This window comes from Stegostoma tigrinum, chromosome 22, assembly GCF_030684315.1.
Source record: "Stegostoma tigrinum isolate sSteTig4 chromosome 22, sSteTig4.hap1, whole genome shotgun sequence".
Taxonomy (NCBI): Eukaryota; Metazoa; Chordata; class Chondrichthyes; order Orectolobiformes; family Stegostomatidae; genus Stegostoma; species Stegostoma tigrinum.
In genome coordinates, this window is record NC_081375.1 from 43966760 (window position 1) to 43994412 (window position 27653).

Below are 27653 nucleotides of genomic sequence, written 5' to 3' on the forward strand. Positions count from 1 at the left end.
TTTTTCTTTCATAAACCAATACTAAAATTGTCTAATTCCATTAAAGTTGTCCAAGTGTTCTTATTTCAGATCTTTTATAATATACTCTAGCATTTTCCTTTATACTGATGTTAGAAAAATCTTGGAAGCATTGTGAATTGTGAGGATGGTGTAAAACTTCGAAAGGATGTAGACAAGTTGAGTTGGGCAGACAGGTGGCAGACGAAGGACAGCATGGAATGATGTGAAGTGATTCATTTTCATAGGAAGAACATAAAAAGAGATCAGAAAAGGACACAATTCTAAAGAGGGTTTAAGAGCAGAGAGTCATGCACAGGTCATCGAAGGAGGCAGTGTCCTGGGTTTTATTAAAAGCAAGCAGGTAATGTTGATAAGGCTTTAATTCAGTTTCAGGCAGCGTGTTTTGTACAGTTTTTGGTACTGTGTTTTTAACAAGGGCGTGAAGCTATTACAGAGAAGACAGAAACTTTTAACAGGAATCACAGTACTAGGAATGAGGAGCTTCAATGATGAAGATTAATTGGACTGTTGGCTTAAAGAAGATTTGATGAAAATATTCAAAAGCATGAGGGGTCTGGACAGCGCTGACGTGGATAAACTGTTTACACTCATCGAAGAATCACAAATGAGACAGCAAAGTTTTAAAGTCATTGGAAAAAGAAGCAATATGTTAGGAGAAACAGCATTTTCACATAGTGAATGGTTAGGATCTGAAATGCAGTCTTGGGAGTGTGATGGAATTGGAATTGGACGATAATCAAAATCAGAACAATGTACAGAGTTGTAAGGAGAATGAAGGAGGAGGACACTGATGGAGTTGCTTGTTCAGAGAGCAAGTGCAAACACAATGAACCAAATGGCCTCCTTCTGCTCCATGACAAGTCTGCAGTTCTGTAATTCCATCAGCAGAGTCACAAAACCAACATAATGCTGTCTCTAGCACCTCCTACAATGATAGTGGCTCGAGGGTTGGAAGGTCAGAAAGATTGTGCATTGCACTGAACAAATGAGCTCCCCAAATCTGCTATGCATATTCACAGCTTCAGTAGATACCAGCAGTGGGTGGGTCAACAGTATCTGTGATCCAGACAAAAGTGACTAGCTAGGTGAGGTGGGATAGGGAATGTCAACTTTTGTGGCAACATCTCCCAACAGAAAATAGTAAAGGTATTCGGGCAGAATTATATGTGAAAAATAACTGAGTTTAAAGAGCAGACTGACGTCAGTGTGTAAGGAAATCAGCCATTTGTGGCAAGGAAGAGATACCCTGGAGGTGCAAACTGTGACAAATATTGGAAGGAAAAGAGTACAAAAAAAAAAGCTAAAAAGATGAGGATAACAAGGTGTAGAGCTGGATGAACATAACAGGCCAAGCAGCATCAGAGGAGCGGGAAAGCTGACATTTCAGGTCTAAACCCTTATTCAGAAAATGTAAGACCCTTTTCTAAAGAAGGGTCTAGGCCCGAAACGTCAGCTTTCCTGCTCGGCCTGCTGTGTTCATCCAGCTCTAAACCTTGTTATCTCAGATTCTCCAACAATCGGCAGTTTCTACTATCTCTCCAAAAAGATGAGGAAATGCTTTTAAAAACCAAATAAATTGATCATTCTTAACAATGGGTCACTATATATTCGTGATTAAGACAGAATTTTGAAATTAAAGAGATAATCCTTACCAGTATTATCTGCAAAGTAATTCAGAGAGGATTCAACAGCATTGAAGAAGCCATCAATGACCATTTCATCAATATAGCCAACATATGCCTTCCAGTCACTCGAACCTTCATCTGCTTGGAACAGACTTAGATTTTCCTGATGATTATAAAGGTATTATTTTAAAAGGCAAATCAAAATATTCCGTGTGTGACATGAATAAATCTGTTATCACAATTTGATATATTTCTAAAGCCATAATCTAACAATGAAATGAAAACAAAGCATATTGCATTATTCACATCCAAATCCAGTGTCATTGTTTGATGTAACACTGGATGTAATGTGGTTATGCTTAAAAAATACTTTCACCACAGAGAACAACCAACTCAATATGAAAGGAGAAGCTGTGATTCCATAAAAATCAGACTTTGAGGGGCTTCACTCATTGCTGAATCCTTTCGTTAAGTCTCAGCTTAATCAACATCCCAGTGTTAAACCTTCTAAGGCATCTCTAAACAGCTTGCTCTCCTTTAAACAAGGCTTGCCTTGTTCTGTGGAGCACCCTGTCTTCTTCCACAGTCCTGCTGGCTGTTTTCCCACATGAGAAGCTTGGTTTGCATGTTTAAACTTCAGGCTCAAAGCAGGGTTCAGCCAGCAGTCAGAAATCAAACTCTAATCCTGCAGCAATGGACCACCCAGGAGAAAATGCAAACCTGGAGACTCTTCCTTGGTGCAGTTCCTTTAACAGCACCTTCCAAACATGCAACCACAAGGGCGGCAGATACATGGAAACAGTGCCACCTGCGAGATCCCCCCCAAACATTCACCAGCCTGACTTAGAACTTCATCAATGTGTCCTTTACTGTCACAGTCTAAAAATCCTGGAACTCCTTTGTAACAGCACTACGGGTGCACTTACACATCAGGGACTGGAATAAACCAGGGAGATGGCTAATCATTACATTTTCAAGTGTAATTGGGTGAAAAAGGTAATTAATCATGGCCTAACCAGCAACTCCAACATCCTTCAAAAAGATATATAATTCTTAATTGTCCACTGAATTTTGTAATTCCTGAAAGTCTAAACATAACAAAAACATATCTAAAATTGCAGGCCAAAAAATGTCTGTAGTTATTATTAGATTATCAAATGCTAATGGATAAATGGACATGACTGAGCAGTGAAATGAGATCCAGTATGTCATATGGCGAGAATGTGAAATACCCTACCGTGTGGAATGACCACAGAAAATGTTTCAGGCAGATTTAAGCTCTTAGATAAGCGCAGAGGTGAGAAAAGGCTCAAGCAGTATGTTGACATGGTGAGATGAACTCATGCAAAAGAGGCTGGTACTGGGCACAAGCACCAACAGTAGGTCAAGTGGCCAGTTTCTGTTCGGAATTCCATGCAAGATTTCTTTCCATTAGGTACCATTTCAATTGTTCGGAAACAGTCCACGCTCACATTAAGAACAATCTTCCATTTTCAGTTTATTATGCAGAATTTAGTCAAATAGTTAACCTCAGGAATAGAACTCCGGTGGAAAATTTGCCAGCAGGAGTAAGCATTGCTTTTTTTGTAAATTTGTTCTTGGAAAGTAGGCTTCACTATGCACACCTAAGGGCGGTAGCTATATCATGACTTTTGCCAATCAGCTCCTAAATTCTACAGATATAGAAGAATCAACAAAACAAAATTTAGAAATAAACGCACTGTAGATCCATTTTGAAGCAGGTAAGACAGGTCAAACCAGAATGTTTCATTAGCACATCTAGAAAATAAGTAGAATGTGCCTTTTTAAGAGAAAGAGGTCAGCTGCTAGCTGTAATTCCTTGGTACCACTTTTCTCCACTTTACCACCGCTATCTTTTCTCTGGACTCTCCTCTTTCTTCAACTCCGTAAATACTTTTAGCCACTTACTGGATGAACAGTATTTTGCCAATCTCTCTCTTCAAGATGACCCTGAAGTGAATTTTGGAGAAATTGTCAAGTAGAGCTATGAGGAGAAAGTTAATATTTGAAGAGCAATCTAATTAAAATGGTTCGGATGAAAAATTGACAGCATCCAAAACTGATAACTTAAATATACCAGATATATTTCTTTGTTTTTATTTCAATTCAAGTTTCAATTGTTTCTGCACCATGTCTCATTGTATGGAGGTGTTACCAAGCAGACGTAATGCAACTTGTAGTTCCAGGAATTCAGAATGAACCATGAAATAAACAGCTTCCATTGGCTCTGTACAGTATCTTACTTAAATATAACTTAGTGCTCAGATTATTCAAAACGAACAATGAGATTCTAACATCTTACTTGTAAGCATTTACTTGACATTATTTGACATATTCTATAATGAATGTTGAGATGAGGTCTTTTAAAATGTTCACAGCGCATAAACTAAGATTAAATAGTCTACAGGCTCTGTTGAAAGACTTTATCGGCCATTCTGTTACATTGGGCCAGAGATGTGATCTTACTGTACCTTCACCAATGCGTGGATCTTTTCACCAGTTTGTTGAATTACACTGTAGCGCTTTTCAAGTCTTTCGTTCTTGTCATCCAGATTGAGAAGGGCATCCTTTTTCCCCTCCTTCCTCTCGAACAGGGGAGATACCCATGACTTCATAATATTCAGTATTTCAGAGACATTGTCTTTTGCTTTTTGCACTCGGCTCTCCAAGTCATGAACCATATCTCGGGCTGCTTGGATGTAATCCCAGACCCCTTACAAAATATGAACAAGAATGTATTAAGCAGAATGGATTGCTGACATATTCTTATTTATTGGGTTTGCTCGACGATAAGGCTCAATCCATCTCAATTTTTATCTATTAGTGGTGTGAAATAATAATTAGCAAGCTAAGGTTTTCTTTTAATTTGTTACTATTATTCATTGTTATGTCTCAACATGCCACAGTCAAACTCTGGTGAGTTTCTGATCAATTTTACTGAAATGGCTATTAATCTTGAGGGAATGCAATCTCAATAGCCTGATGGAACAAAACATCTGTATAAGTGGTTTTGATAGGAAAAGTTGGCTCTCAGAAGAAATGCAAGGTAATCACCTTTTCAACAAATTAGCAGAAACTTTATGACTAGGGTTCAAATGATATGCAAGAAACTGCAAAATGACAAGATTCAAGTCTTACTCTAAGTAGCTCCCCCTCCCATAACCAAATACAAGAACATCTCTGAAAATCTCAGCTTTCTATCAGTCACCCATTCAGTCTGAGAAATTCTCTTCCCTGGCTGACATTAGCACTTCTTAAAATGTCTCAACCCTTCCTTCCCCAGTGGGATTGAAAATGGAACAAGCTTTGAAATTTCCAACACATTTTAAAAAGTGGCATTTTTTTGAGGATAACAGAACATTCATAGAATCACGAAATCCCCACAGGGACCATTCGGTCCACTGAGTCCACGCTGACCCTCCAAACAGCATCTCACTCCTCCCACCTCAATGTCATAACCCTGCATTTCCCCTGGCTAATCCACCTAACCTGCGCATCTTTGGACTGTGTCGGGATACTGCAGCACCCAGAGGAAACCCATGCAGATATGGGAAGAATGCGCAATCTCCACACAGGCAGTTGCCTGATGCTGGAATCAAACCCGGGTCTCTGGCGCTGTGAGGCATCAGTGTTAACCACTGAGCCATTGTGCCACCCAATAGGAATATAGGAAACAAAATCAGCGGGAAATTCAGTCCCTCAAGCCTGTCGCACCATTCAACAAGATCATGGCCAATCTGTTCCAGGCTTCAACTCTTCTTTCAGGCCAGCTCTTCATAGCTGTCAGCTCCTCAATATTTCAAAAGTCTACTTCAAGTATTTTCAGTGATCTAGCTTTCTCAACTCCAAACATTCACTACCTTCTCAGAGAAGAAATCGCTTCGCAACTGATTTTGAAATAAGTGTTGTTTGTGACCAAGGCCACCAGGTTGAGATTCCCCAACTTGTGGTAAAATATTCTCAACATTAACCCTGTCAAGTCCCCTCAGAACATTTTGGGTTTCATTAGGATCAGCCCTGATTCATCAAAACATCGAATGGATAAACACCAAAACGGTTTAGCTGCTCTTGAGAAGTCAATCCGTTCATCTCAGGAATCAGCCCAGTGAATCCCTTCTGAGCTCCCTGCAAAGCCAGTATATCTTTTTAGGGATATGGGAACTGAAACTTTTTGGAACATTCCAGGTGTGAGCTCATCAACAGCCTGTACAACAAGACTTCCCTGCTTTTAAACTCTAACTCCTGGCAATGAAGGCCAATATTGCATTTGCCTTAACTACTTGCTGTCTTAGCATGCTAGCTTTTTGTCTTTCAGACATAGAACACTCAATTCCCTCTGGGTGTATCAGAGAGCTGATGAAGGGTCTAGGCCCGAAACATCAGCTTTTGTGCTCCTAAGATGCTGCTTGGCCTGCTGTGTTCATCCAGCCTCACATTTTATTATCCCTCTGGTTGTACATTTTTTTGGAGTCTCTCTCTATTTAAATAATATTCTGCCCTTTTGATTCTTCCAACTAAAGTACCTAATATCACTCTTTCCTATATTAGGCACCATCTGCCAAAATTTTGCCACTCAACCTATTTGTATACCCTTGCAGATTCCTTTTATTCTCATCACAACACGGGTCTCCCTCCAGCTTTGGCAACAATAGCAAATTTACATGCGTTATACCCTGCCCCCTCTTCTAGTGCATTAAATCAAGGAGTAAATAACATGAGCACTCCACCAGTTATAACTATCCAACCTAGCTTTTTTCAGTCGTGCTCTGCTGGTTCCCATTCATCAGGCCTACAGTTCAGTTTTTGATTGGTTACTCTCCTTAGCCACCTTCATTAACCATGTATGGTTCACCCTTCTCACTGAGTCTTCCTTTACAACTCAAATAATTTTTGTTGGGTGTTAGGAAATATCCGTTTAAATTTTTCCAACCAGTCATTGACTGATATTCCCCTAGATCTATTTTCCCAGCCCACTTAAAAAAACTCTTACTTCATCTCTCTGTAATTGCACCGAATGAAGTTGATCACACTGAGTAGAGACCCAAGTTGTTGTTCCTCAAACTGAATTTTAAATTATACCACAGTGAGACTACCAACCCTAGAGGAATCTTAACTATGAGATCTTTTATTAAGCCTAACTCATGACTAGATCTAAAACAGCCTGGTTCTGGGTAGGTTCTTCAAAATATTCTTCTGAGGAGCAATGTTTGCAATCAATATGAAGATTAAATTCACTCATGACATTTGAAGCCACCTTCTGACAGACCTCTGATTTGTTAATTTATACTGTGTCCTACAGGGAGCCAACTCTTTGAGGGCCCACCCAATGACTTCCTTGCCTTTGTTTTTCCTTATTTTGATCCAAACCAATTCCACAGTATGATCTTTTGCACCTGTACTGCTACTTACTACATCACCAATACCCTCCTTTATGAACAAAGCTATCCCATCTCTTTTTCATCTAATCTTCTAGAACATTGAATACCCTTGAATATAGAGTTCCCAGCCTTGCTCACTTTGTAATTACATCCTCATAGTCACTATGAAGTCATATACTTTAATTTCTACTTGCACTGTCAACTTATCCATTTTTCTACAAATTATGCAACAGTTCAGCAAAATTTGGGATTTGTCCATGACATGGAGCCTTCGATGATGCCTATTGTACATTTGAAGATGGACATAAATTAATTTATTACCTTCATTCTTCCAGTTCAGAGACTCTTCTGCCTCCTTTAGTTTGGAGTCGATCTGTTTCACCTGTTTTTCTATGAGGGGAAATTCCACCCTTAGGACAGATGTTCGGACCTTGTTGTACCAGTGTGCTGTCAGTTCCAATGCGGCTACATATTTTCGGTATGATTCTTTCATGGCATAGATTTCAGCAGCAGTGTCAGGAACGTTAACAGTGCGACGTGCCTCTAAGTATTTAACTTCTCGCAGGACTGAGACCAGCTGTAAATCACAGAACAGCCGAGATGGAAGAGAAAGGTAATGCACCTGACTAATAATTTTTTCCCCCCCAGTTAGGCCTCTCCCTGGACAATTGTTTAGAGACAAAGAAAACTGCAAATGCTGGAACCAAGGGAGGCAAACAGGAGGCTAGAAAAACACAGCAAACAAGGCAGCCTCTGAAGGCTATTTTGGGTATTACCCTTCAGGGCTAGATGTTGGGATAGGTGGAACTGCAGAGAAAGGTGGGAGGTGAGGGATCGAGGTGGAATGGCAGTGATAGGGGGACACTGGTGATACGCATGACCTGGTTGGTGAACAGGAGGGATGAATCTGGTTGGTGGCTGGAAGGGAGGGTCAGAAGATGGGATAGATGGGAGGAGCTGGAGCTGAAAGTAGAGGCGGGGGATGCGTGAGGTTATTTGAATTTGGAGAACTCAATGTTGAGTCCTCGGGGCTGCAGGGTGCCTAGGGGAAGATAAGGTGTTGTCCCTCAAATTTGCGTTCCGAGTCACTGAGACACTGGAAGAGGCCAAGGACAAACATATCGATGGGGGAGCGGGGCGGGGAGTGGAAATGGGTGGTGACTTGGAAGTTATGTTGGCCACTATACACCAGGCAAAGATGCTTGGCAAAACACTCACCTTGTCTGTGTTTGGTTTCGTGGACGTACAGAATATCACAATGGGAGCACCGGATGCAATAGACTGGGTTGGAGGAGATGCAGGTGAAGCTCTGTCTCACTTGGAAAGGCTGTTTAGGGCTTTCAATGGAGGTAAGGAAGGTGGTATGTTGCATTTTGTATGGTTACAGGGGAAGGGACTGGGCAGGTTGGAGTGGTTGGTGGGGAGTGTGGCACAAACAAAGGTGTAGCGAAGGGAATGATCTTTGTGGAAGACAGAGGGGTGGGGAGTGGAAGCTGTTCTGAGTGCAGAGGTCTAATTGAGTTTGTCTGAAGTGGTTGAGGATGATACACTGGATGCGGAAGCTAGCTGGAAGAAAGTGAGGACAAGGGGGACCCTAACTTCATTATTGTTTGGGAGGGGGGGGGGGGTTAAGAGCTGTGGAGTGGGGAATTGAGTAGGCGCAGTGCTGTCTGCATGACAGAGCGGGGGAAAAGAACTTAGTTTTAAAAAGGGATGCTTGGGAGTGGAACATCTCCTTGTCAGAGCAGATGCGATGCAGACGGAAGAATTGGAAAAACAGGATGGAGACTTTGTAGGATGCAAGGATGCCAGAAATGGATCTGGGATGCTTGTGAGCGGAATGTTTCCTCATCAGAGTCTGGGATGCATGGGAGTGGAAATTTCTGGTGACAGTTCATGGACCAACATTTGCTATAAACCCACACAGACTCATATAGCTACTTAGACTACACCTCCTCCCACCCTGTGTCCAGCGAAAACTCCGACCCACTTTCGCAACTTCTCCTTCTCTGTCGTATCTGCTCTGACAAGGAGACATTCCGCTCCCAAGCATCCCAGATGTCCGCCTTTTTCAAACAACACTCTCTTCCCCCCTCTGTCATCCAGACAGCCCTCCACTGCACCTCCTCCATTCCCCAGTCCCCCTTCAAACATAATAAAAGATCCCCCTCGTCCTCACTTTCCACCCCACCCACCTGGCTTGCTGTGTTCTTCCAAACTCCTGTCTGACTACCCTGGAGAATTGGGTTTGTAACAGGAACAGATTTATTTCTTTATTTTCTACTTAAAACTAAGGTCTGCAATGTGCAACTTTTAACCTTACTTCATATGTTTTATGCTATACTATAATTACTGAAATGCTTAACTCTTAACTTTGTTCTTAAGATCCTGTAGCTAAAATGGAGCCTTGTGTGGCGACATTATACACCTTTCACCGTACTCATGTATTTTCACACGTGAGTACATGTGACAATAAAAATCAAAACCTAAACTTGATGAAGGCCACATAGTTTTAAATCAATGCAAAATGATACGAACTTCACACTAGTCTGACTTGACTTCTGGCACTGAAGTATATTGGAGATGAAGGCTGCTCATAATTCCATGCAGATTACTGCAGTTGTATTTTACATTGTCAGTCCTCTCATGCAGCTGTCAGATCAGAGTCACATTTACCCTCTCCTACACTGACACAAACTATCAACCCATATGGATATGAAAAACTGTCAAGAGGGTGGTACAGTGCAGCACTGCATTGCAGAATAGCAGAACTTAGGTTTAAACTTGTGAATTCAGTGGTGAACTTTTCAGGTCTTAGTTTCATAGTCTGTTCTCATTGGAGAGAAGGAGGCTAAGAGGGGATTTAATAGAGACATACAAGATGATCAGAGGATTAGATAGGGTGGACAGTGAGAGTCTTTTTCCAAGGATGATGACTTCAGCTTGTACAAGGGGGCGTAGCTACAAATTGAGGGGTGATAGATTTAAGACAGATGTCACAGGCAGGTTCTTTACTCAGAGTGGTAAGGGCATGGAACGCCCTGCCTGCCAATGTCAGCCACATTAGGGGCATTTAAACAGTCCTGGGATAAGCATATGCATAATGATGGGATAGTGTAGGGGGAGGGGCTTAGATTAGTTCACGGGTTGGTGCAACATCGAGGGCCGAAGGGCCTGTTCTGCACTGTAATGTTCTATGTTCTATATTCTATGTTCTATGTTCATTGTTGGGAGCTTGAAGTGATCATTACAGCTCAGCCTCCTTCTGATAAGGAAGGAAGAGAAACTTAAAACATCCCCTTGTAACCCATGATGTCCAATCCCTCAGAACTATCGGGAGAGTGTAGGAGTTTCCCTTCAGTAATCCTCCAGCAGGGTAACAAGTGGTCGCAAAAATAAAAAACAAAACCTTTGTCTGCCCCGGAAGCACAGGGTCGTGGGAATTTATAAATTGAGTAACATGGTGAGCTAACTGGAAGAAGCATAGAGATGGCCACACTGCCTCTTTGCTCTCACTGCAGGTCCTGCAGTAGGGAGGATTCTGAATACGTCGAGCGGCTGGAGAAGGACGTTATATGGGTTGGCGTGCACATTTACTACATTGTTTCTAAAACAGCTGGCAACACCATCATCTGATATATTTAACTGCAACAACGCCACCAACAGATGAGCTGTTTCTCTTGTTGGTTCTTCACCACCGCCCCCCACCCCCCACCGCCGCCGCCGCAGGGGAAGGATTTCTCTGAAACATTTCATATCCTCACGTTTCAGGCAGTGTACTTGACCTATGTTGTGGGCCAACTTGTTCAGCGTAGATGCAGGCCTTGATGGATGCATCGGCTGTTTATCTTTGCACATGTGCAAGTGTCACCAACTTATCTACATCCGAAGGTCAGATATACTGTAGCCCCCATTGCTGCTTGAGGACAACATTGTCCCTATTAAAGTCTCCACTCATACTCTTAAGCTGCTGCAAACTGACCCACTTGTGGGTGCAATGGCTTCCTTTGACAGAAATGAGAGATCATCATGTTGAAATATGAGAGATTCTGAGGGGACTTGGCAGGGTAGGTACTAAGATGATCATTCCTCTTGAAGGGGTGTCTAGAACAAGGGGCACAGTTTAACAACAGAAAAGGTTGTTCGTTGATGAAATTTGGGTTATGGAAAATATTCAAGGGTGAGTTAGACTGATGTTTCACTGACAAAGGACTTCCAGAAAAAGAAAGTGTTTTTAAAACCACAATGAAATCAACTTTGATTTAGTTGAATGGAGGCATCAGGCCAGTGGACCAAAAGGTCTATGCATATTTCTTCTGGTCTTATTTGACCAGATGAATTGGAGAGGGGAATAAGAAAGGAAAATGAGAGCAATCAGGAGGAAGGAAACTTGAGAAAGCGGGCAGGGAGGAACGTTGCAGAATGAGGACGTTGGAGAAGTAGAATGACATACTCAAAAAACATAAATGGAACATAAAAGCATAAATCCAGATAGTGAGAAAATGAATTGAGTGTAGGATGTAATATTTAATCACGATTCTGTATCACTCAAATGTGATATATTAAGACATGATCTATTCATTAGTTGTGACTCATAAATCCAGCCCACTGCTTCAAAAGATGAACCAACTCCAGACCTAGGGCACTCACAAACTTCCGCTGATAAACACAGAGCAAATAAACTTATAAAAACATAAAGCTTAGAGCAACTCAACAGATCTGGAGCATCTGTAATGACAGAAACAGAGTTTACATTTTAAGTCCAATATGACTATTATTTGGAGTGAATAATGTCGTTAGCCTTCTTGAGTAAAAATAAAGAAAAGGCATTTTAAGAAAAGTAATTTTAAAGATCAAATATAGTCTTGAGATTCAGACAAGGGTTCAGTTATCTGTAGTACACTTACGGCTACCAATGAATCTACAGTATGGCTTGACAGACTGTTAGTCCGACATGACCAGCATAGGGATAATAATAGAAACAACGGCATCCATCCCACTAAGACTGAGGCTGTTTTGTGAAGCCAGGTTAATCTTTTCTTAAAATTTCCATTCTTATAAATGTTACTATTTTGAATCGGATCCCTTAAGAATCTAGAGATTTGTCAGATCGTAGACAGGCAGGTTGTTGAACTGACTGTTTTACTTTTTGTGACCTTCACTCTTCCAATTACCTAATGTCAGATTGGATTCATAACTAAAACACAAGTTTAAAAAACAGCAATAACTGCACAACAATCCATGTCAGGGAGGAACAATAGCCCTCCCTTTCCTAATGTATAACTTTGCTTTATGAATGTCCCAAAACAGAGAAAATCTAAAAACAATAATCAATACAGGCTTGCTATAGCTCAAGTCAAGTTGACAGTGCAGCTTCTCTCACCCCTAAAGTTGTCTGAACACAAAACTTAGAAAATCCCTAAGATCCAGTGTGCTACCACCATCCTCATATTATGCTCAGTAAAATTGCGTCCAGATTGCAACAAGTCAGCAATGTGGTGATTTGGGTCCTAATGCGATGGAGACTGAGAATAAAATTTGCACATTTTGTTTTGTATAAGGTCTGCAGCAACGAGCAGAGATTTTTGGCTCTTTACCTGATCTAGATTCAGACTCACTGAATTTGCAGCGTTTGTTCACTGCACCACCTTACTGTTTCCAGCTAGCATTTCCTATAACATTGGACATCAGAATAATTCTGCAGCTGCATTATTGGTTGAGAATTCTACACACATACATATAAAAAAGGAAAATATTTGGCAACAGCTCACCCAAATGCATCAGGTGACACTCTCTACATAATTTACTTTACCTGAGGATCAAAATTCACTGAGATCAGTTTTGTTTTTGGATCTCGTTTGAGGAGAGGTTGAGTGAGATTATATTGAGACTTTTCAGCAACTGTGTCAGACCATTTTAAGTACAGATTTTCTTCATACCTTAAGAAAAATTCAAGAGATTTCAGCATGAGAGCAAGCACACGTGGGAGAATAAATTTCTTAAGCTGGCATCTATTCAACAGATTCAGCATTAGTACAAATATCTAAAGAAACATTGAAAATTAGTGAACTAGTTTTAACAGCTAATTATACTATTTACTCAGCCATGTTAAATAAGCAAACAATAGATGTTCAATAACACTGTTACCAGCATGACTTATAGTTCAGACATTTATTAGCTGTGGCTCAGTGGCCGTCTCACCTCTGAGTCGTGTGTACGTGTCAAGTCTCCCTCCAGGAGCTTAGCACAAAAGTCAAAGCGGACACACAAATACAGCACTGAGGGAGCATCACAACACTGTACCTGCTGTCTGTTAGACAAGACACTAATTTCAGATGTATATTCGGATCTCGGGTGGATGCAAAAAATCCCACAACTTTATCCAAAGAACAGCCAGAGAGTTCTAACTGGAGTCCTGCCCAGCATTTAACACACAAGCTACGCCACAAAAACAGATGATCTACCCTCTGCTGTTTAGAAGGGCTTGCTGTGAGCAAACTGATTGCTGCATTTTTTCTATTGCAATGGTGACCACACTGCCAAAGCATTAAAGTACCACATAAATATAAGCCTTTCTTTTTTGGTCTAATGGAGCATCAAATCATCTTTTTATGGTGTGTCAAATAAATTAAATATTAAAATCTAAATGAGATATCCAAGCAAGATTTCTGGTACAGTAACAACACCAACATGTACTTAATTAGTGCCTTTAATGTTTTAAAGCATCCCAAGGTACTGCCAGAACATAATGTGGAACAAAATATAACAAAGCCACATCAGATGACCAAAAACCTAATCAAAGAAGTAGCTTAAAGTTTCTTAAAGGAGGAAGGTGAGGTAGAGAGACAGAAAGTGATATGGAGGGAATTTCAGAGCTTAGGGTACTAAAGACACTAGGCATTTGAAAACACGTCCACCAATGCTGGAGTCATTGTAAGTGTGGATGTGCTGGAGGCCAGATTTGGAGAAACATAGATATCTATAATGGTTGTGGAGTCGGAGGAGATTATAGAAATAGGGAGCAGCAAGTTATGGATCAATTTGTAAACAAGGATGTATATTTTACAATCAAGTTGGTTTTTTAACCAGAAACCCAGTGTAGATCAGCAAGCAGAGGAAGGAGAGGGAAAGAAGATGAATGACACAAACAGGGGAGGCTTATGAAGGCCAAATGTGACAGCCCAGCCTCGAGTGTGCTGTAAGAGTTTAAGATGAGAGGAAACAAAGAGAGAGATATAGGTTTCAGCAGCAAATAAGCTAAGATGGGACAAAGTTAAGCGATGATGTGGAGGCTGAAGTTGTGGGCTCTCGCGAATGCACGCGTAAGTGATCAGAGATTCAGCTACGGATCAGATGTGACACCAAAGTTGTGAAGAAATAGAACTTTTCTCTGTTGGTTACCCACAAAATGGAATGGAGTCAGTAAGTCGGGAATGGAGTTTGGAGGAGTGCAGGGGCCAGAAACAATGTGAATAGACATTCATGCCTGTGAATTCACTCTTCAGTGAATGTCAATCACATGCTCCTGAGACTGATTTGGAACGCTACCAGTGTATCATGGGAGTGCTTTAATCTTCTATCAACGTGGCAGGTGGCAGCACTGACTGTGGCCAATACGGAGTGAGCTAATGATTGGCAACTGTTGGAACAATTAACCCTTCAGACTGTAATGTGGAGTCCTTAATAAGGAATTAATGTGGGATGCTGCAGTTCTTCCAAACAATACGACTTGAACATTGAGCTCAGAAGTAGGATGGTCAGGTAAGTCTGGATCAGTACGTCATTATCAAAGTAGCAGTTTTAACCTCTGGAGTTTGCATATTCACAGCACAGATGTGGTTGCACAACACTTGCAAGCACTAGAAAATAAGGCATTGAAACTGAGCCTGGAGATGCAGCCTAGTCCACAAGCTGGGTGTATGACCCTCAGTGCAATGTCCTCACAGCAGCTTTACAAAGATAGTGATCGGTGTAGTTGGAGCGGGACCATTGAAGTGCAGAAACATACTCTAATTGGATCAGGGATGTGCCCTGATGGTTCTTCAGGATCTGGCATTGATGTCCATGGAAGTGGATTGCATGTGAATGATGCCAATAGAACATTTACTAAGATGCTGGTGCCTGGTGTCTCATATAGAGCCCCTTAACTGTCAACTCCCCACTGCCAAGTGAGAGATTGCCTCAATGTCCAGCTTAAAAGATGCAGCAAGTTGTTCCCGACATTTGAGATGGGCCTTACCAGACTTCCGGTAATTACAAGCAGAGAGTCATAAAGTCATACTTCAACGCAACTCATCTATGCTGACCTGGTTTCCTGAACTGGACTTGTCCCATTTGCCAGAATTTGGCCCTTATCGCTCCATCCTTTTCCTATTCATACTCCTGTCCGAACTGTCTTTAAATGTTGTAATGGTTCTCACCTCTACCACTTCCTCTGGCAGCTCTATCCATATACCAACCACCCGCTGCATGAAAAAGTTGCCCCTCAGGTCCCTTTTAATGCTTTCCTCTTTCACCTTAAATCTATGCCCTTCGGATTTGGACTCTCCTACCCTGGGGAACAGACCTTCGCTATTCACCTTATCTACGTCTCTCATGATTTTATAAACCTCTACGAGGTCACCCCTACGTGTTCTGTCACAAACCTCAACAAAGACCCCGAATCTCAAGCCCCAATAAGATCCTGTCCTTCAGTTTAAAACTCACAGCCAAAGTTAATGGCTGAAAGTTCCCTCTCCTCTTTGACAGATTCTCATGATCAAGGATGACCTTCATTTCACTCTGATTCAATGAGTTGTGAAATAACAAAGTGTGGAGCTGGATGAACACAGCGGGCCAAGCAGCATCTTAGGAGCACAAAAGCTGATGTTTCGGGCCTAGACCCTTCATCTTATAAGCTCAAAGTATGACCTGCAGACTGTGCCACGTGTTGAACAGATGACACTTAAAGGTTCAGGTACATAAACAGTTTAGAGGTTTGTGCACACACTCCGGCTCCTCTATTCCACCTCAGCACATTCCCAAACAAATCTTAAGATACGTCTGGCTCTTTCAAGAATGAACCAGCTTCATTTCTATCAATTGCAAGTCTGGGTTTCCCATGAAAAAGAATACCGTGAAATTATCCCACACGCTGTTGTCTCCCTCAGAACCGTCTGTCATGACCGAGTTCCAAGCAGAACTAAAAATGAAGTTGCTGGAAAAGCTCAGCAGGTCTGGCAGCATCTGTAATGGAGAAAACATAGTGAATGTTTCGGGTCCAGTGACCCTTCCTCAGAACTGTCGGTGGCCGGGAAAACATCAGTTTTTAAGCCGAAAATAGGGAGGTGGGTGGGGTAGGGAGTAAACGATAGGATAGAGCCCAAAGAGAGAGAAAGACAGTTGGACAGACAAAGGAGTTGCTAACGATTAGGCTGCAAGGGTGAATAGTTGTTAATGGGGACTGTTAGTGACTAACAACGGGGGGGTGTGGAGTGGCAGGCTATGTGGTAACAAGGCCTGGTATGGGGAGTGGGGGTTTGGGACATGGGAGAGTTTAGGCCCTAGACTCAATATTGAGTCCAGAGGGTTCTGCTTTAGTTTTCCAAGCAGAGTTACTTTGGAGGAGTTATGGTGTCCGGTATATAAATGACATTTCCAGTCTAGCTGAGCTAGCTTTAATAATTGGCATTTTGACACTGGGAGAGTTAGCTTGGGAGAGGATGTTGCCGTTGGGAGTGTTTTTTTGGATCTGCAAAGATGTCACTGGTGGTACTTCTCCAGTTCTTCACAGTACCTGTTGTAGATTGGCCTGGTCTGAATCATAAAGGCACTGTCCAATAAATAGAGGTAACAAAGCGTGAAGCTGGATGAACACAGCAGGCCAAGCAGCATCTGAGGAGCAGGAAAGCTGATGTTTTTCGGGCCTAGGCCCTTCTTCAAAAATAGGGGATGCCTCACCTGAAGAAGTTGCCCTCCTCCCTCTTGACAAACGTCAGTGGATCTCTCTCCCAGTGCAACTCTCTCGTAATCTCTTCAGCCTTGAAACTGCTCGACCACATCCTGAAGTAAACCAGGAACTACAGCCTCATCATCTTTCTTAGTACATGCCTACTGAACCAGATCATCCCCAGAGGACTACAGCTCACATTCAAGCCTTCCCTATTTGGCCCCAACTGCTGCATTTCTGATGAAGGGTCTAGGCCCGAAATGTCAGCTTTCCTGCTCCTAAGATGCTGCTTGGCCTGCCATGTTTATCCAGCGCCACATCTTGTTATCTCGGATTCTCCAGCATCTGCAGTTCCTATTATCACTGTCCAATAAATAATGATTTTAGCCTGGAGTGGAAAGTAGCTGAAAATATAACCAGCATCTGTATAGTGTGGGTGATCTCGCACACAGGAACATGGAGATGAAAAGAAAAGACTACCCACAGGTAATCTGGGGAAGGGAAAATGTTATCAGAATGGGATTAACCATGCGCAAGATAAACACAGGCAATGATATTAGTATATCTGGAAACAGATCATATCTACCAAAACTGATTTAATTTTTGGGAAGTCAATAGTCCTCGTAAGAATATGTTCTTTGATTGTCAAAACAAGACTCTGAATAGGTGTCATACAATAAACTTCTGACAATGATTGAGTTCCTGCGGTATTAATGGGCAGATTTTGGGTTGGTTATAGAATAGATTGTGTGCACATGCACAGAAGGTCTTCACAAATAGCAATTTTTTTTCTGCACGGAGCTCAATTACACATCAAAACTCCAGATGTAATTCAATACACATAGTTATGCCATCAATGCCAGGCTTGTGTGCACCCTATGGAATTGTAAGCATAAGGCCATTAAGCAGAAGAAAATCTTGTCACAGAGGACTTGCTGAAATTTGGAAAAAAGTGCTGCCTCATGTAATGAGTATTAATACGCTGCACACACTGAAAAGAAAGATGAATGAGTTCCCAACTTGGACAATACCACGGTTTGTTCATAAAATGTGGGCAACACCAACAGTTAAGAGTCAATCACATTGCTGTAGATCTGGACTATCATGTTGGCCAGAACAGGTTAGAATGACAGATTTCCTTCCTGATAGTGAACGAGAAGAATATTTATAACAACCGACAATAGTTACATGGTTACTTGGAGACTAGTTTTTTTTTAATTCCAAATTTTTTTTTATTGAGTTCAAATTTCATCATCAGCCACAGTGGGACACAAGCCCATGCCCACAGAATAATAACTTGGGCTAATGGATTACCAGTCAAGACATTACACCACTTAACCACCACCCCTATCCCCCGATCCACCTTCACCTCCCCCTCCCTGCAATTTATCTCTGATATGTATCACGGATACTTTTTCTGCAATGTATTTGATCACTTTTGAGAGTCGGAGAAGGATTTCCTAGAGGCTTTTTTGCCATTGTAATGGGCTTGATATTTTATGTGGAGATGCAATGAGGTTGCTGGTTGCGTTGACAGTGACGGGCAGTAGAGTGAGCCTTGTAGGTGCACCAGCTATTTTCTTCCTGCCTTTTTCATATATTTCCGTGATTAAAAAAAGGGATCGGGGATTTGTGCTCCCACCCGGCATCACAGCAACAGCAAGAATGCTGCCCTGTAGAAATATTCATTTTGGAAAATAAAATCTAAAATACATGGAAGTGAGGAGAGAAAGACAGAGTGCACTGATGTTAAAGGGCTCTGATTTTAAAATGAGCCAAATACTTGAAACTGAAGTAAAAACAACTGTTGAACATGAAGAGCAAGCCTGTCAGAATCAGTAAAGAGAAAATACAGATCATGGAGTAGAATTCAGGTTTAAAACTACATTGAAAAAATTAAAATCAAAACATAACCTCTTCTGAAAACAATTCAAAATAGGATTTTTTGATGAAAGAGATTAACTATTATTTCTTTCAAAAAACATATCTGAACACAGAACACATTTGTAGTAACCAACTGAAGTGAACATAAAAGGTACTGTTATGCATCAAGCAAATCCAAGATTTGTGTGTGGATGATGCTTTTTAGGCATTTATAATGTAATCGAGTAGAATCTTCCAAATTAGGCAAATACTTCCAATGCATAGAAGACTGTTAGTTATTTATGACTTAATACTAGGTTTTATCATATGCATGATAATGTCTCCAACCTAAATATCCGTGTTTGGGAAATTCCAGTCATGTGGAAATGTTTCAAGCTAAATCAAACAACTCTCAACATGATTTTCTCACCCTGCATTGAGACCATAAATACAATAGCTGGCTGAGTAAAATATTTCTTATTATTTCAGTGCAATGCTTTATCACAGTTTTATGCTTCAGCTAAATATTTTATAAATATTTATATTTATCAATAAATATTTTATTTATAAATATTTTAGAAATAAATATTTATATCTACAATGCTATCTCATTCACACACTTGTGGTTAAGCATCCCAATGTTATTTTTTTTTAAATCCATTAATAACTCAGTCCGAACTATCATAACCTGGAGCTGTCACAGCTCACGGCTAGTTGCTGGAAAATGTGCTCCTAGCATTCTGTAAAAAGATGATACAAAAGTGATTGAAAGTCATAGATCTGAATGTGTTATTTGCCACCAAAACATTGATCATTTTCACACCACCAGCACTGCAGAATAACAAGAAAATGTCCAGTTGGAAAATAAAGAGAAAGTTCAATAAAACAAACCTGAGTATAGAATATTGGAGGAAAGAAAGTACTGTGGTTTTAGAGGGCCACCTAATGTTCAAAAAATAGAAGTAACAGCCATTACAAAGAAATCAGCCCTTGCATGCAGCCTGGAGTACAAGTCAGGCATTACACAGCTAGTAGAATTTTGGCAGATTCCAAGTTATTTCTGCATTCAAGTTTTCTAGATCCTCAACATGAGGGATCATTCCAAGAGAGGTACAGATGAGGAAAACTCCTCAAACTAGAAATGTATAACGAATTGCCAACATGGATTTTATTTGTTTCTTAAAGTGTCCCATAATTTTTGCCTCCACTGTTCTCATCGGAATTCCTTTCACCCTGTTGCTTAATCCCTAGACCAAGAGAATTTATAATTTTTTTTTAAAAAAACACACCACCATTGTTCTAAACAACTTTTCTGCCAATATGATCTTCTGTATACAACAGCATTCCCCAACATGTCTCCTTTGGCTGGTTCAAAAACTATTCTCTGCCAGTGTATAAAGTAGCTGAACACTCAGTATGGAGTTGAGGCTATTAAACTGCTAAGCACAATAGACCACATCCATTTCTTTAATCACTGCTAATTGAATTGTGTCATGATCAGAAAGCAAATAAAGTCAAAGCTGAATGTTTTAATCATGCACCCAGAGAAACTACACATGACAGATTAGAAAGAATTCAACTCGGTGAGAGACTAAGGCATTTGTTGTCAGTTTCCCATGTTGATCTCACTGAGATTGTTTTTTATTCTTTCATGGGCTGTGGGTGTTGCTGGAAAGGCCAACATTTGTTGTTCAATCTTAATTGCTCCAGAATCGAGAGGTTTGCAGAAACATTTCAGAAGGCTTGATTTGATTTGATTTATTATATTGCCACATGTATTCTGTTACAATTACAGTGAAAAGTGTCGTACAATGTCGCCACTTTCCAGTGCCATCTTGAAGCACAGAAAATAAAGAGCTTGCTATTTAGTGGATGACAGATTTCAATCTAATGGATGGCAGATTTCATTCCCTTAAGGATATTTAAGAACTAGGTAGTTTTTTTTACAACAATCTGCAATGGAGGAATTTCTACTTGTGTCACCAAAGCATTAGCCTGGGTCTCAGGATTACTAGTCCAATGACAGTAACCAATCTTCCACAATCTCCATAACCAATGCCACGCTTAGGAAATCCATTTTGCATCATGTTTAAATAAGGTAGAAATTAGGGGCAATTTTCCCTGTGTTTCTCATCAGACTTGCACCAAAGTGGAGGTGGTGGTGTGTCATAGTTCACTCAGACTGTGTTGCTGTGGAAACATGCGTTTTTGCATATGCATGTTACAGTCTGGAACTGTGAATTGTAATTATAGAGGTTCCAGCATTTATTCCGTAACATGGCTGACCAGAAATTTCTCCCACTCTTACTGCCTGCCATGTGCAGATGTTGGAAGAATTTACTCCATTTGATACTCAGTCTGTTTGGCTGCACACCTTCTTTGGTCATCAAGTCCTTGAGTAGATCTTCAACCCAGAGCTTCAGGCTCAAAGGCAGGATGCTGCTAACTGCATTACAATAAAGCTTCCAATAGGAAGTATCACACAATAAAATAAGGATGCCTCAGAAAAGAAACTTTTGTTGCAAGTATAACAGTCAAAAGCTTTTGTGATTTTGATAAACTCTTGGATAATTATCAGTCTCACAAACTCTGGTTACAAAGCATAATTGCATTGAAATGTGTCAACGATCCAAGTCATCCAATTGGAACATAATGAGAAGCAATTCATCCAGTTCAATAAATCTTCATAGCTTACATGTTATAAAATTGTTTCAATGCATGAAGGCATGTTTTTGGAGAGCTACCTAATACTAAACAATGACTATTACTTACATATCCAAAAGTTCCATCATCTCCTCATATTTCTGAATCATTTCTTTGCCTTCAGATGAGTCCATGCACCTGCAGAAAATCATTTACATGTTTACAACATTTACAGAGTGTAGCCAATTTTTCCCTTGTGTCCAGATTCAATAATAACATATGCAAGAGAACCCTGAAAAGATTTGAAGGAATGTATAAGTATGGAAATCAGTGCCATTCACTTGTTTCTATATATTTCCAAACCAGGGGCCAAGTACATTAAATGCAGCTATCTTTGCAAGTCCATTTTTCATAGAAGCATCAATAAGACTATAATGCCCAATCAACCTTATTCTGATTCAGGAACAAAAACAAAGTTGCTGGAAAAGCTCAGAGATAACAGGAACTGCAGATGCTGGAGAATCTGAGATAACAGAAGTATGGAGCTGGATGAACACAACAGGACAAGCAGCATCTTAGGAGTTCCTGCTATCTCCCCCCATCTCTCTCCTGGTGACAAGCTGAATAAAAACCAAAAGAACCGCTGATGCTGTAAATCAGGAACAAAAACAAAGTTGCTGGAAAAACTCAGCAGGTCTGGCAGCATCTGTGAAGGGGAAAACAGAGTTTATGTTTCGAGTCTGCTGAGTTCTGAAGAAGGGTCACCGGACCCAAAACATTAACTCCTCTGTCCCTCCACAGATGCTGCCAGACCCGCTGAGCTTTTCCAGCAACTGTGTTTTTGTTCCTTACAGCATCTGCAGTTCTTTTGGTTTTTATTCTGATTCAGCTTGTCACCAGGACAAGATTTTGGGGTGGGGGGGGGGTGGGGAAGAGAGATAGTAGGAACTGAAGATGCTGGAGAATCTGCATTGACAAGGTGTAGAGCTGGATGGGCACAGCAGGCCAAGCAGCATCAGTGGAGCAGGAAGGCTGACGTTTTGGGCCTAAAGGGTCTAGGTCCAAAACGTCAGCCTTCCTGCTCATCTGATGCTGCTTGGCCTGCTGTGTCCATCCAGCTCTACACCTTGTTATCTATGAAAGATTTGGGGGGGGGGGGGGTTGGTTTTTATACATCATGAAACATGCCACTGTTCAGAAACTTCTCAAAGTGATTTACATACAAAGAATAATGCTTTAAAATGCAAAGACTCGATTTAAAGGCAAATGTTGCAGCAATTTTGCGCACAATAAGATATCCTGAACAGGGTTTAGCCACAATGTTAAAGCACAAAGCAAGCTAAACAGCCTGTAATGCCTGTGCCAGTTCTCAAAGTGATGTATAGTTGCTTCCATTCCCAGTGCCCTTTTCTTTTCATTCTTAAAAAAAATCCATTTAAGCACCATTGCAAGATGTTACCCATCTTGCCAAGGCTGTGGAACTGGTACAGTAATGCAACTCTCAGGGGGCACATCCACAGGCTTTTTCAGACCCCAAAGCCAAAAACAAAGAACTGCAGATGCTGAAGTTCTGAAATAAACACAGAAATTAACTCAGCAGCTCTGCAGCATCTGTGGAAGGAAAGCAGAGTTAACTTTTCAGGTCCAGTGACCCTTCTTTGTCTCCAGTACTTTCTGTTTCTGTTTCAAGTCAAATATCTTCCTAGGCCATTTTTTCTTTAAAGAGGGAAAATGCCATTTGGTCAGTTATAGAAAAAAAAAGAGAGATAGCACTTTCTGAGAACAATGCTCATTGTATCGAGCTCAATACATACGGGTGTGAGATACTTTTGAAGCCATTAAATGGGACCTGAATCCGTTCTCTTAATTCCAGTGCCCAGCGCAACCCGCCCCCTACAGCTGGCATGTTCTTGTTCACAAGTGGGAATCCTACAAAACAGAAAACAGAGTCTCAATCAGGAAAAGTAATAATCAGATACCGTTTTCTAAAAACAAACACAGTCTTCGTGCTTAAGAAAGGAGGAAAATAATTCTCCAGACATGGCAATGTTCATCAATAAGTTTATTGTGGAAATATTCTCTTTAAGTAAAGGATTTCTATGTGCATTGTTCACAGCTGGGAGGCTTTGTATAGAATAAAAGTATAGGCTGTGCTTGAAGAGAAAAGGGAATGCCATTTTCGGTTTATCTTTCGCTTTAAAGCGTTGCTCCCTGCATAATGAGATTCTGTGGATCTGTGGGCTGAGAGTGCTTACACATTCACTGCCATGGAAACTCCTTGTGTCTTATCTCTTAGTAAGGCTCTTCAGCTCCTCATGTACTGTAACACCACTTTATTTACATAGGCTTATTAAATACCATTCTCTTGGTGTAACATCCAAAATCCTTCTCATCACATGATCATTCTAGACTGGCATCCTCTCTCTCATGCATGTAGAGCCACATGACCAGTTCGAGCTTCCTGATTTATGCAAATCTTATCATACCACAATATAATGGAAAAGAAAAAGTTCTTAAAACCAGTTGGAAATTTCAACCAGTTTACACTTATCTCAATTGATTGCAATCAAAATGGCTGATAATTGTAACTGGAAACTGTTGTTTGCATAATAGTTCTGAAGGGGTTAATGGTCATTCTCCAGATGTCACAAAGTCTGTGGATTGAGACAGGAAGCTCTACTCTAGTTTTTGGGGAAGCCCATTCTAACTGTGCCAGTTCCCTAAAATCCTAGTAGCTATGCCTGACAAATGCAGTCATACTTATTGCTATCATGCAACAAGCCATCTTGCCATTCAAGATCAGTGCCTCTTCTGTCAATGCTCCATAGTGATGTATCCACTGTCACCAATCATCGATGAACCCCAAGGCAAATTAAAGGCAACATAGGATTGGTGGCAGAAAACTACCTCAAACAAACCACTGTCACACATTGGTAGACGGGCAAATATCACAAAAGGTGCCAGGAACGGACATCTGGGAAAATACCGCAGAAACCAGCTACAGTTCCCACTTCTCCAGTTGTCACTTTGTCAGGGAGACCTTAACTGAAACCTGCTATTGTTACATGGAAATAGTTGACATGTTAGCTACTTCTACTGTGGAAACATGATAAAAAGATACAGTTCCAGGCTTAAGTGTTCCCAGCTTCCTCTGCACAGGGTGAATAATTCCATTCGTGAATGTCCCTCAGTCATCATGCAAGTTGTTAACTGTCACAGATAGTGACTATAAAATCAATGACACATGCTAATCTTACTTCTGTTAGTTTTTCTTGACATATTTTGAATGAATGTACCAATTGCTCTGAACAAGGTCACGAGGTTTTCAGACATATCTTAATATTATCTCTTTTAACCATCGTGAATAAATTAAAACATTTCCATAGAATTAATGGCATTGTTGTTATGTGGAGATCTGAGGACAACAGCTCAGGTTGTAGAAACAGGTTACAAAAAAAGGCTAGAAAAGACGCCTGTACATTGCACAGTGGAATTCTAGTCGCCTCTTCTTTTCTTTGAAAATACAAAAGGAAGCGGAAAGACTACAAACATTAATGACATTCTAACAGTTCGAAGCTTCTCAGCAAAATACACGTAAGTCACTGCAAGTAAATTTATTTTTTTCTTCACATTTCTTCAAGATTAAAATGGAGACATGCTTAATTTTTTTTCCCCCCGAAAGCTGCATTTCCCTGCATGGATTAAATCTAAAGGAAGTTCCTCTTTAGCATCTCTGCTGGGCAATGAGCAGTGTGAGCCCAGAATGCAGATTTAATTATAGGATTCAATGGCATTATTCAGTTGCAAGTCACTACACAAATAAGAGCATAAAGCAGGTTTGCTGGCACCAGAATGAGATCTCCTGCACTGAATCCAAATAGCTGAACGATTACATTTTGGAATGACTCATCTGATTTGAAATTAGCATTCCATAATGTGATCAGTTCTGGGCAGAATACAGTAATGAAGAGTTCAATCTTATTAAAAACAAATATTAATGGGAGAAGCTTTCCCAATTTTTTTTCTAGAGAATGCCACTTATAACTCACTCTACCCAACTCCCTGAAGATACATTTTCCCAAAAAAGCTAGTCATGTTATTCACACACATTATACAGTGCCTGCAGGTTGCAGGCTTGCCTCTCAATGTAAAATTATGCAAGTTAAATCAAAGAATGTTATAATTGGCCAAAGATTAGGTAACTAAAAGAGGCCAAATCGGTAAAGGTCATCCAGGAGACAGTTTAATGCCATGAAATGTAGGATCCAAGGAAGGTTAAGATGTGTGGCCAAAATTACTTCCATCATCAGTCTTTGTAATAAGGGCTTTTATCGCTCATCACAAATTCTTAAAATGAACAAAAACTGAAGTTGCTGGAAAAACCAGAGTTAAATGTTTCAGGTACGCTGAGGAGGGATCACTGTTCCAGAAATGTTAACTCTGACTTTTCTTCACAGATCCTGTCAAACCTGAGTTTTTCCAGCAACTTCCGTTTTTATTCCTGATTTACAGCATCCGCAGTCCTTCTGGTTTTTATCAAAAACTCTTAAAACCGTTTATGCTTTTCAAGAGGCTAAACTAAATATTCAGGACATTTTCTTTGCTGTTAGTGAAAAGATAACTGTTCAAATAAACACACTGATTTTCATCATAAAATGTGAGAATGAATTAACAAACACGTTCCTCCCTGTTTTTTTTGTGAATTCGTACTTGACTTATATAACAATGGTATATTTACATAAACAACATCCATCCATTATTATATTAAATCAGTAAATGTCCCTCAGTGCTTAGACAAAAAACAAATTCAAGACCTACTTACATCCAACATTAATACACACACACACACACACACACACACACACACACACAAAATGTTAATTTTGTTTTCTACTCCACAGGTGCCACCAGACCTGCTAAGCTTTTCCAGCAACTTTGTTTTTGTTCCTGATTTACAACATCCGCAGCTCTTTCAGATTTTATTAATTTTCTCACACTGCTCATTGCACAAAACAGGTACTTCAGAGGAACCTCCTTTGGATTTACTCCAACACAATGCAGGGAAATGCATTGAAAAAAGAATGCAGCACTCATTGTCCAAACAATGGTGAAGAATACTTATACTCGTGCTAATTCCTCTCTTCACAAGGCTTCCCCAACAGCATCTTTGAAACCCACAGACAGTTGCAGCAGATGCCTGGGAGCACTACCAACTCCAAAGCACACACCACCATGATTTGGAAACATAGGGTGAAACAGACTTTAAAAAAGGCAGGTGGAATGTAATTCAATGACTCCCATCCCCCAACCCTACTGCACACAATTTGAGTCAAAGAGGGATAAGCTTGCAAAAATCCAGGCTTGCACTCCCAAGCAGGCTGGATCTTGCTGAGTAGATTGTCATCTGCTAGCCCTCCACCAATTTCATGGACTCTAACCAGCTTTGTTAAGATTCACAATTTACAGCTCCTCAGAGGTCACGGGGCATTTTTTTTTCCACTTACAAGTAACTGGAGGAAACCTATTCCAAGTTAAGTTCAGAACCTTTCATCCAGACTCCATATGCTGACCAATATCTCCTCCGACAACACTTCTTATTTATTCTTTCCAGGGATGTGGCCATCAGTGTTAGGCCAACATTTGCTGCTCATCCCTAATTCTGAAGCAGGCAGTTAACTCAGAAATCCCTCAGAAGGCAGACCAGATAGAGGTAGCAGATCTACTTCCCAAAAGGACATGAGTGAACTGGAGGGATTCTAGAACAAGTAACAGTGGTTAGGTGGTCGCCACTAGATTACAGAATTTTTGGTTGAATTCAGATATAATCATCTGCCATGATGGAATTCAAATCCGAATTCCCGAACCATTAGTGTGGTGTTCTGAGCTTCTAACCTGATGATATCAGCACCACACCACGACATCTCATTCGGCTCTGCATAGAGGAGGCCTGGAGACTGCGTAGAGAAATTTGAGAGCAGGAGCTGTCGTTTTATTATTTATTGTTTCTTTCATAAAACATCTGGAAAAATGTCCCGGAGCCTTGAGATGGACCTCTTAAACACTTGCCATAACATCTGGCAGTCATGTGGCTGCCAGTGATCTCATTTCTGGGAGGGGGAAAAGGGGAGGACCTCTGCCAACATCCCCCACCCGGCTCCATTCGCCCACCAGAGC

General features: G+C 40.7%; 1 protein-coding gene across 2 annotated transcripts in view; it reads right to left on the minus strand.

The window, feature by feature from the left end:
* The window catches only part of LOC125463674 (dynein axonemal heavy chain 9-like), a 453254-nt gene that overhangs the window by 380937 nt on the left and 44664 nt on the right, over nucleotides 1-27653 (minus strand). For both annotated transcript variants that reach the window (XM_059653804.1, XM_059653803.1), the window contains exons 10-15: nucleotides 23294-23408; nucleotides 21609-21677; nucleotides 12858-12984; nucleotides 7367-7622; nucleotides 4139-4380; nucleotides 1674-1809 (exon numbers count right to left, since the gene is read on the minus strand). In XM_059653804.1, coding sequence (XP_059509787.1) covers nucleotides 1674-1809; nucleotides 4139-4380; nucleotides 7367-7622; nucleotides 12858-12984; nucleotides 21609-21677; nucleotides 23294-23408 — 945 coding nt within the window. The remainder of the gene's footprint in view (nucleotides 1-1673; nucleotides 1810-4138; nucleotides 4381-7366; nucleotides 7623-12857; nucleotides 12985-21608; nucleotides 21678-23293; nucleotides 23409-27653) is intronic.